The 9950-nt window shown below is 43.0% G+C and overlaps 3 protein-coding genes across 4 annotated transcripts; 1 reads left to right on the top strand and 2 right to left on the bottom strand.

Annotated features, from left to right (window-relative positions):
• Window positions 1-1093: 1093 nt before the first annotated feature.
• Window positions 1094-5536, top strand: LOC108052651 (cilia- and flagella-associated protein 57). 2 transcript variants are annotated; one of them, XM_017135093.2, is made up of 5 exons: window positions 1094-1384; window positions 1452-1535; window positions 1853-2778; window positions 2836-3005; window positions 3290-5536. In XM_017135093.2, the coding sequence occupies exons 1-5, from the start codon at window positions 1200-1202 to the stop codon at window positions 5423-5425; spliced, it is 3501 nt and encodes a 1166-aa protein (XP_016990582.1). In that variant the 5' UTR covers window positions 1094-1199; the 3' UTR covers window positions 5426-5536. The 2 variants fall into 2 exon arrangements, with proteins under 2 accessions (XP_016990582.1, XP_016990583.1); XM_017135094.2 differs by lacking the exons at window positions 1094-1384; window positions 1452-1535 and having other exon boundaries at window positions 2041-2157; window positions 2210-2778.
• LOC108052652 (charged multivesicular body protein 6-A) lies at window positions 5441-6398 on the bottom strand. The gene is made up of 3 exons (XM_017135095.2): window positions 6268-6398; window positions 6091-6200; window positions 5441-6025 (listed from the first exon to the last, which is right to left on the bottom strand). The coding sequence occupies exons 1-3, from the start codon at window positions 6340-6342 to the stop codon at window positions 5560-5562; spliced, it is 651 nt and encodes a 216-aa protein (XP_016990584.1). The 5' UTR covers window positions 6343-6398; the 3' UTR covers window positions 5441-5559.
• A 729-nt stretch (window positions 6399-7127) lies between these two features.
• Window positions 7128-9197, bottom strand: LOC108052653 (40S ribosomal protein S16). The gene is made up of 5 exons (XM_017135096.2): window positions 9111-9197; window positions 8992-9033; window positions 8647-8778; window positions 8136-8250; window positions 7128-7370 (listed from the first exon to the last, which is right to left on the bottom strand). The coding sequence occupies exons 1-5, from the start codon at window positions 9120-9122 to the stop codon at window positions 7225-7227; spliced, it is 447 nt and encodes a 148-aa protein (XP_016990585.1). The 5' UTR covers window positions 9123-9197; the 3' UTR covers window positions 7128-7224.
• Window positions 9198-9950: the final 753 nt, after the last annotated feature.

Genomic DNA, 9950 nt, shown 5'->3' with positions numbered 1-9950 from the left:
TTTAGTTTTAGTTTGCTTAGAAACTCTGTAGTTTTACAATATTATTTTGAAAATGTAAACCGGCTGTTAATACCTTAAAAAACCATTTTACAACCATTTGAAACTTAAAAAATATATGAGTATTTCTTAATTCAAATCTCCCGTCATCCCTGATTAAAAGACTGATTTTTTTCTGGTACGTCTTATATGGCTTCTGACTAAGTTGGTATTTGTATTATTTAGGAGTTGTTAAATAATTTATAAAATTTATAAAAGTGTTGTTTATATTTATTCTAGCTTTATAAGTAACGAAAGTGTATTCCGAAATATTTTGATTCAAAATAAAAATCGTTTCTTTAAGTATGGCACACTTTTCAGGTTTTAAAATATCTTTACAGGCAATATTCAAATGTAATATTTAATGCACCGCAAAATTGCGTTGTCCGAAAAGAAAACCATTAATCAAGACATTCCCCTTCCCAAGTTATTCCCCATTTGGGTGAGCTCAAACCATTTTTGGCATCTCCAACTTGTAGGATTGTGGACACAAAAGCTTTCCCCCCACTTTAAGAGTGCTTGAGTTGAAGAGAGGCCGAGCAGCTTTTCTTTAACTAACAATTCCTTGTGTTAGGTCGTGTTCGCTGCGCCAAGGAAACGATTGCCGCTAACTATTTGAGGGGATTTTGGGGGATGACACAATATTTGGGGACCCGAATGGCTGACAGAGTCGACTGGCTGACTTACTGACTGAGTGACTGGCTGACTAACTGGCAGACAGACCCATATTCAGCGAAAAAGCGCATTGCCAGAGTTCAAGTGCTTTTGTTATTGTTGGCCAGGAAACGAGCGCCAATTTCAGCGGAAATTTCAATGTTGTTTTAAACAGGCGCTTAGCTTTCTCCACTCCCCATTCCTTTCTCATCTGTTGGTTTAAATTAAAAGCATACTTAGCAGCGTTTAATTACTTATTCAGGGACGCTCGCGGCTCAGTTCTGATTGGAATAGAGTCCACATCCCCCAGCTCCAAATACTTGGTGTTGTTAGGGCTTTCACTTTCCGGATGCCATGGAGTTTGCTGTCGCTGGGAACAGGGCAGAGAGTTCCCTAACGATTCCCCCAGGTTGTTTGATCGAATTTCAGTTCCTCCAATTTGTCTGTCTGCCACCTAAAATTTTAATCCCGACCCGCGTGCATATATTTTGTATAAAAATCAGTTAAGGATGGACGAAGTAAAGCGACCTTCGATGACCAACAACACGGTGGCGATAAGGCCACGGCTTATCTACGGACTGCGGTCGGATGTGATTGGCAACATCCACTTCAACCTCACCAAGGAGGTCATCTATCCGGTGGAGGGGGTCCTGGCCTTCCACGACTACGTCCAAAATAAGCAGAGGTTTTTGAGGTGCGTCCTTTTCATTATGTGTATGTTAAAGTGGTGTTTATCCTTTCCTCTTGTTGTTATCCTGCAGATTACCAGAGGATACGCGTCCCGAAGTGATAGCCATGAGTTCCCATCGAAAACTGCTGGCCGTACTGGAAAGGCATACAAAGAAGTAAGAAGTAGTGTTTTAAGCTGTGTTCATAAAAATCTATTTAAAAGTATTGTTTCCACAAAGAGAAAATACCATTTAGGCCTGTATTAATCAGATCACCGTTTAAATTGAAAAATTAACTTTATTTTCTTAGAAGACATTCAAGACACCATTATAGGAAACTTTTTCAAACATTTTTATTTGATTGATTTAATATTTGTGAAATTTTGAGTAATTTTAATATTCTTGATTTTATTATTACCAGCGTTAGAAAAACGTATTCTTATAAATTTACTATTTCTTTTTAATTAACGAACTTTTTCTGAACTCGCCTTTAGTGGTCGCTATATATCTATTTATGAGTTGGCCACCCTGAAGAAACGACGTCACCTGGAGCTGCCGAGCAACCATCGCAATGCCGAGATCCAGCAGATGATCTTCACCAATGACTCGAGATCGGTGGCCTTAATTACCCGTCCGCCGGAGGAAACTCTCATTATGCTTGTGCTGGATAAAACCAGCACAGTGATTGAGGGAAGAGGCACGATCCCGGGATCACATGGTGGTGCCGAGTGCATTGCTGGAAACCCGAGTGATTGCAGCTTTTTGGCCGTGGGCGGGGAACGCACCCTGCTGCTGATGAGTAAATCGGAACGAGGATTTAGTATTAGCAATAATCTAAAGGTCAAATATAGGGTCACTTCGATGGCCTTCCTCTCGCTGGATCTTTTGATGGTGGGCACGTCAGATGATCAGTTGATACTGGTGGAGAATGGCGAGCAGAAGTTGGCGCAAAAAGCGAGCGATGCTGACACCGTGGACTTGATGATCGATCAGGAGGTATTCGATCGGGATAAGGAGTTGCAGGATCAGCGATTCCTGCCCACTCAGGCGGTTAGTCTTCCGGACAGAAGAGTCCTCTGCATGACTGCTTTCCCTAAGGGATTCGCCTACATCATCTTCAATAGGGCCTTTGTTTTCGAACGTGTGTCCAAGTTTAAGTTCGAGAGGAAAACTATCCTGACGGTGCCCACAAATCTGTACGCGGAGCCTATGTATCAGATCAAAAACCTGGCCATCGATCACAAACAGGAGACTGTGATAGTGACTACATCCCACTCTCAGATCTATGTGGGCATTCTTATAGTTCCCGAGACCTTGAAAACCAAGCAGCTGAAGTTTGAACCCCTTGGAGTCCTGATCCATACAGGAGAAATCATCGCCATGTCTGTGTGCGCCTGGAAGCCAATCATAATGACTGCCTGTGAGTAGGATTCATCTGCCCCATCTATCCTTGATTCTATTTTAAATCTTTAACCAGCCAGGGACCAGACCATCCGGATCTGGAACTATGAAACTGCTCTCGTCGAGCTGGTGCGCAAGTTCCAAGTAGATGTCAACATCGTGGAGTTAAGTTTAACGGGTCAAATGGCCGCCATTGGCTTCTCGGATCAGCTGCGCATCACACAGATCTTCATGGATGACCTCAATGTGAGTTTCCTCATATTTTATTCGTTATATATAAAATACTATAATTATTTATTTAATTTTTTTATTTAAACATAAATCAATTTAAGCTAATTTAAAAAGCAGTGCCCTGTTAAGAAAATACGTACATACTCCAACAAAGCAACATGTCCGACTCTTTAAAAATATTTATTAATCAGCCTCATAATGTCCGTCTTAGACCTTCTAAATTTAAACCAAACTTCCGTTTTATATGAGTTCATGAGTAGCTTTTAAGAGATTTATAATACATTTTAAATCCTTCACAGATTGTCAAGACCTACAATTTCCCGCACTGCAATGCGGTGCGCTACTCCAATTTCGGCCACATGATGGCCGCCGCCTATGACAACAACATAGCCGTCACCTCGGTGTACAAGTTGGATGTGTTGATCAACCTGAAGGGTCACAACGGCATTGTATTATCGGTGGCCTGGTCGCGAACGGACAAGTTCCTGATCTCCGGCGGAGCAGAGGGTGCCATCTATCTGTGGGACATTGAGACGGGCACGCGACTGCAGGAGATCGTGCAGAAGGGCACCGAATATGTGACCATTTCCTGCAGCACCAACGATCCCATGACGATCTTCGCGGGCACTAGCATCGGAACGATCCGCGAGTTCCAGGACTCCACGCTGGTGAGGGAGATAACGATTCCCTCGAGGACCAAGGGATCCGTTTCGGATATATGCCTGGCCCGATCGGACCTAATTATGTTCGTGGCCGATCACGAAGGGAATCTGTTCAACATGCAGCTGCCATTCCTGGAGGCCGGAGGAGGGACCTTCACCAATTTCCGGTTCTTCGATGGACCGGTCAACAAGCTGCGCTTCTCCTACGACGGCAGTCTGCTGTTTGCGATCTCCAACAAAGGAACCCTGGCCATCTGGGCCATGGACAACATCGAGGGCAAGGTGGCCTACATGGACCAGGATCTGATGCGCAGCCAGGAGGTGCTGATACCACGCAGTCAGCTCAACGACAAAATCGAGCAGATTGCCAATCTGGAACTGCGATTGAAGCAGCAGGCGGAGGAGTTCCAATACCAGTTGAGCCAGAACGAGATCTTTGACGGCCAGCAGCTGCAGGAGGTGCACAGGAGCTACTGCTCGGCGCTGGAGGAGCTCAAGGAGTTGAACAACGAGATCGAGGCCCGGCACACGGAGGAGATGAACCACATCACGTTCCAGATCAATGCCATACGAGAGGATCACCGCATCCAACTGGACACGCTGGCCACTCAGTACTCGGAGCGGATGCTGATCGAGTATCAGAAGTTCACCAATCTGCGAGAGAACATGCTGGAACTTCGCGAGAGCTATGAGGACAAACTAAAGAACTCCACGGGCACGTTGCAGGATACGGTGGAGGCGTTGGAAAACAACTACAAGCAGCAGCTGAACGAGCGCAAGGAGCTGATCCGCGACCTGATGAAGGAGATGCAGGACAAGAAGGCCGAGTTCATTGAGTACTGCCACGAGGTGGAGCTGGAGAACGATCGCAACATGGTATCCACGCAAACGGAGTACGAGAACAAGTTGACCACCGAACGAAATGAAACCCAAATGTGGCGAGGCAAGGCAGGGGTTCTTCAAAAGAAATTCGAGTCGCAGAGCCGCGAGATCGACAATCTCCTGGAGGAAGTCGAGATCCTCAAGGAGGAGCACTATAAAAACCAACGCAACATCCAGAAGCAGATGCGCAACATCGAGGATCTGCAGAAGGACATCGCTGATCGGGACTACGCCATCAATGGCAAGGAGAAACGCATCCAGGACCTGCTGCACAAAAATCAGGAGCTGGACAAGTACAAACAAGTGCTGGGCCACAAGATCGCCGAGCTCAAAGCGCAGATTGAGCCGCGTGAGTTCCAGATCAACGACAAACGCAAGCACATTATCGAGATGGAGGCGGAGCTGGAGGGTCTTAACCAGAACAATGTGCAGCTGGAGCTGCAGCTAAAGGAGATGCGGGATAAGTACCTCAGCAACGTGGCCGAACTCCGCACGGAGCGACACCGGGCCAAAGCGTCCCGGGAGTGTCTGCATGCCATCTGCTCGGACATTTACTACGTGGCTGGAGAGATCAACACGGCCGAGGGACTCAAGAAGGCCGTAAAGGAGCTGTTCCGCAAGCACGCCTCCGATGATGAACTTAAGCGATTTGTCACCCTGGACGCGGAAGTCAGGGACGAGTTTATGCGGCAGCGCAGGCAGATCGAGAATGTCCTAGAACGATACAAATCGGTGGCCGAGGACAAGTCCGTGCAGAAAAAGTATGATAAGCTGTTCAAGGAGAACGTGGTGCTCATCGAGGAGATCGAGAAGCTGCAAGAGACAAACAAGATGCTGCGCAGCAAAGTCAAGGAGGACTTGCGCCGGTCAACGAAGACAATCTATAAGTAGACAGGACTCTCTTCATTTCCTGAGGGAAAGCATCGTCTGTTAAAATATGTATTTCACATTGGACTTATTGAGAAATGTAGTTAATCGGCAATATATACATACAAAATGGCATTGGTTTCGTTTTAGTTTAGGTTCTATGCCTCCACCAGGACTTTCTTGGGTTTGCTGCTGATTGCTTTGGTCTTTTCCGGCTCTTCGACGGGTTCGCTTTCGGCGGGCGTAGGCAGATCCTCGGTGGGCACCTCGGGCAACTGCACGCCCTTCTGCTGCTCTTCCTCCGCCTCGAGGGCATCCAATTCGGCCAGGACATCCTCCTCGTCCTGCGTGGTCAGCACATCCGTCAGTATGGCGTCTATTTCCTGCTGCTTTTCGATGCCCTCGCGGGTTTCGTCCATGATTCGTTCCACCTCGTCGATGTCCAGCATTTCGTGCACCTTTTTCAGGGCCGCGTTGCCCGCCTTGAGTCCGTCCAGCACCTTCATCTCCACCTGGGCGAATTCCAGGTCAGCAGCCAACTTTTCCAGGTTCTCGAGCTGCTTGTCCGCATTGGTAAGCAGACTCTCCTGGTACTTCTTTTTGCGCAGTAAAAGTTTGGCCCGACTGAAACAGAATCACTTGTGTTAAATGGATCTGTATAGTACAAATATATCAGGTATTATACATACTCCTTGCGACCCTGCTGCAGGCACTTCCTGGCCATAAGTCGATCATTCTCCAATTGCGTTTCTATGCGTTTTTGGTACTGTTTGAGGCGATCCCTTTGTTGCTTTAATTGCTGCAATGGGAAAAAGGTATGGGGGATTTCAGAAGACTTCCGAGTGACGCAGTGACCACCAACTCACCAGCACCGCCTTGTCCTGGTCGGTAATCCGGCTAGGAGCCGTCTTTTTGCTGCTTTTCCCAAACAAAGCTCCCATGACTAACTACGAGGCAGTGCTGTCAGCTCGACTATTTCGTAGCCAATGAGGATAACAGGTGATAATTTTGAAGGAATGCATTTGTGGCTACCGTGACCAATATGTACAAGTTTATATTTTGTATAATGTTTTAGAGAAATGTATAATTCATAAACAATAAATTCATATTTTTATTATAATTTAAAATTTTGTTGCTGCAATTTTTAAAATTCTTTTATTTTTAGGCTTTTTTAATAGGCGATTTAGCTTCTTTTTGGAGGCAGCACTGCAGTGTGGCCGTCACCATAGTAATGAAATATTCTAAAATAAAACTTACCAAATTTCATTTTAGCGAGGACACAAACCTTTTACACATTTGATAATATTTTGCTACTACAAATTTTATATTAAGTGTATGGCAACTGTTATCATTAAATAAATATTAATTTTTCTTATATTCACTTATTTGGCAGGCTTACAACAGTAAATTACTGTAATTTCTGTATTATTTTCATAATCTTCAAAAGGTATTGACATTTTGGACCAAAAACTCTTATAATCCAATTAGTAGCATGTAAAATTTGCGAGTATGTCCAAAAGTTTTTAATTACAATTTTTGTTTCTAGTAATAGTTGTCGGAAGAATACATAAGCCCTTCATCCAAACAGTTGCTTTATATCAGCTAACTGATATGAGTCACAGTCACATAAGGTAGTATTACAAATATACGAGAAAAAAGAGTTTATAGTTGATCCATTAGTTTTTAGTTTTTCCCAATATTTAAATGCAACAATACTACTCGTTTGTACAGTTAATTATTCCGTTTTATTCGCACTTGCGTGCAAACCATTTTCAAGTTGTAAAAAATAGTTCTAATCCAAATTGAAAACCAGACAGAGTAGTTTAACGGTACGACTTCTGGTAGCGAGCACGGGCACCTGGACCGCCGAACTTCTTGGGCTCGCAGCGACGCGGATCGCCGACCAGCAGGGTTCTGTCGTACTGCACCAGAATGTCCTTGATCTCCTTCTTGGAGGCCTCATCGACGTCTGTAAGAAAGAAAATACAAAGAGTTAGTAAACCATACATTTTCTTAAGGAAATTCATCATTAGTTACGCTACTAAAGTGTCGATGAAGCCTCAAATAGCAATGGTCAAATCTGCCGAACGCTCTCTTTGATTGCGACATGCACTTAATCTCCCTTGCTCGAGTCGTTCATTGGAAAAGGCTGTGTATTCCAACAAAAATCTGGGAGAAGGTGCTTAATACTTCAAAAAGGCTCAAATGTTTTTGAAGCATCACCCAATCTGCACAATAAGCTTGCAGCTTGGTTGGTATATGCTCATAAAATAATTTAATCTACCTTTCAATAATGATTCGGAGGAAAAGGCTACTATTCCAACAAAAATCTGGAAAAAGGTATCTAAATATCCTAATGTTCCTGAAGCATCACCCAATCTGCTCAATAACCTTGCAGCTTGGTTGGTATATGCTCATAAAATACTTTAATCTACCTTTCAATAATGATTCGGAGGAACAGGCTATTTATTCCAACAAAAATCTGGAAAAAGGTATGTTAATAACATAGTGTTCCTGAAGCATCACCCAATCTGCACAATAATCTTGCAGCTTGGTTGGTATATGCTCATAAAATAATTTAATCTACCTTTCAATAATGATTCGAAGGAACAGGCTAATTATTCCAACAAAAATCTGGAAAAAGGTATTTAAAACTCCTAGTGATCATAAAGCATTACTCAATCTGCAGCTTTGTTTTTCTTTAAAATCTAATATAACAACCAGTTACACTTACATTTCTGGTAGAAGGCAACGAGGGCCTTGGAAATGGCCTGGCGGATGGCGTAGATCTGGGCTACATGACCACCACCGCTAACGCGCACGCGGATGTCCACGCCGGCGAATTTCTCCTGAAAAATATAAATTTATATGAATTAATAAGGGCTTTAAAGGGGTTAAAAATAAGCCTTTTGGTTGATTTTCATCAGAAACAAAAAGTAATCTCATTTGGCTTCGAATTCGGGATAATTGTTATCATCATTTTGGTTCTAAAAACCATGCTTCCGTTTTCGAGTAGGTGTTATTAAAAATTAAATATTTTAATAAGAGATTAAATACATTGAATCACCGAGTTTTAAAAGGAAACAAACAAATTAAATTGTACCTTTACCTCTAAATGGTAATTTGATCTTAAAACAAAGATTTTCAATCGGTGTTTCAAAACAATATAAGGTTTGATCAATTAGTGGCACTCTTATAAACGGAAACCTGGCCTTTATGACTTCTCTTCTTTCACACTACATTACCTTGCCGAGCAACAGGAGAGGCTCCTGCAGTTTGTATTGCAGGACCTTGGGCTCAATCTGCTCCAGGGGACGACCGTTCACCTTCAGGAGGCCGTTGCCACGCTTGCAGTAAGCGACGGCGGTGGCGGTTTTCTGCAATAATAAAGATTGCCGGCATTACTACACACGCTCCATGGAGATTCGGGATGGAATTCAAATTCCAGGTCAAAACCCTCGCACACACAAACATAACCTCTGCGATGAGGCGGCGGCTCTAAATATTTGCCGCCGCTGGACAGACGCGAGTTTTTGTCTGCGACACGTGCGAAAACTTTATTGGATTTCAGCGGTTTTATTCACACACACCTTGCGTCCGAAGACCTGGACTGCCTGCACGGGTTCTCTGCGCTGCAAAATACAAATATTTGCAACATTTTAGACATTAGTAAGGCACGAATTCTTCGTTTTTTCACAGGCACAAATACCTTCTGCTGCATTTTGCTCCGCGAGTTGGGTAGGAAAAGAGCGGAAGTCGCGTTGACAGTTGGTGTGACCGGTTTTCGGCAATAACGCATCTGTCAGTGCGAAAATACCGAAAAGCGACATCTGCCGGGTAGTGCTGTAAAACGACAAACTATCGGATAGGTCAAATTTAAATTTCAATATTTGTATTTAATTTGAATTTATTATCTATTTTATTGAACGAAATTTTAGTTTTCATGTTCTTTTTCTTCACTTGGCTTATTTATTATACGCCGATCAGCTGCTTTTGCATCAGTGGGTTCCTTTGTGAATGAATCACAGCAATTTTTTAAGCTGCTTTGTGAGAACTGCATTATATAATAAATGTTATATATTTATTTAAACGAAAAATTGGATAGAAAACGATTGTTGCGAAACTAAAAATAGTAAAGGTTAAGTGTATTACTATAAACCGATCGGAATAATTTATCGATAATTATGCGGTCCCAGTAATGGATTCGGGAGTACCAAGAGCCTGTTGCTCATTTTCTTAATATGCTCGTTAAAGCTGCTCGATAAACTATGTCCGTATAGCGACTTGGCCTGTTTAGAAGTCATTGGTGTTGACGACCTTTGATTTCGAAAAGGAGATGTTTAATTTTTCCACCCAGCTAGCTGATAAATTTGCCATTCTTAAAGCACAGGCATAAAAGGCATTATAGGAAGTACGATCAAATAAATGTTTTCTGAGATTCTTTTAAAAAGTTTTTGTTGCCTTTTAAAAAAAGTCCTATTATGTCAAAGAAAGCAAATCCAAAAATGTTGAAAAATCGAAATACATCGATAATATTTTTGTATTTTGG

The sequence above is a fragment of the Drosophila rhopaloa genome, unplaced genomic scaffold, assembly GCF_018152115.1.
Source record: "Drosophila rhopaloa isolate 14029-0021.01 unplaced genomic scaffold, ASM1815211v1 contig_115, whole genome shotgun sequence".
NCBI classification, from domain to species: domain Eukaryota; kingdom Metazoa; phylum Arthropoda; class Insecta; order Diptera; family Drosophilidae; genus Drosophila; species Drosophila rhopaloa.
The sequence above is the reverse complement of the archived record's forward strand: the minus strand, read 5'-3'. Positions and strand labels throughout refer to the sequence as shown.

Coding starts and splice junctions, on each gene's coding strand:
- LOC108052653 (XM_017135096.2), bottom strand. Junction 8,779..8,991: donor TCCAGGTCTTCGGACGCAAG/GTGTGTGTGAAT, acceptor TTATTATTGCAG/AAAACCGCCACCGCCGTCGC. Junction 7,371..8,135: donor CGTTGCCTTCTACCAGAAAT/GTAAGTGTAACT, acceptor TCTTTCTTACAG/ACGTCGATGAGGCCTCCAAG.
- LOC108052651 (XM_017135093.2), top strand. CDS start 1,200: ATGGACGAAGTAAAGCGACCTTCGATGACCAACAACACGGTGGCGATA. Junction 1,385..1,451: donor AATAAGCAGAGGTTTTTGAG/GTGCGTCCTTTT, acceptor GTTATCCTGCAG/ATTACCAGAGGATACGCGTC. Junction 2,779..2,835: donor GCCAATCATAATGACTGCCT/GTGAGTAGGATT, acceptor ATCTTTAACCAG/CCAGGGACCAGACCATCCGG.
- LOC108052652 (XM_017135095.2), bottom strand. CDS start 6,342: ATGGGAGCTTTGTTTGGGAAAAGCAGCAAAAAGACGGCTCCTAGCCGG. Junction 6,201..6,267: donor ACCAGGACAAGGCGGTGCTG/GTGAGTTGGTGG, acceptor TTCCCATTGCAG/CAATTAAAGCAACAAAGGGA. Junction 6,026..6,090: donor CTGCAGCAGGGTCGCAAGGA/GTATGTATAATA, acceptor ATTCTGTTTCAG/TCGGGCCAAACTTTTACTGC.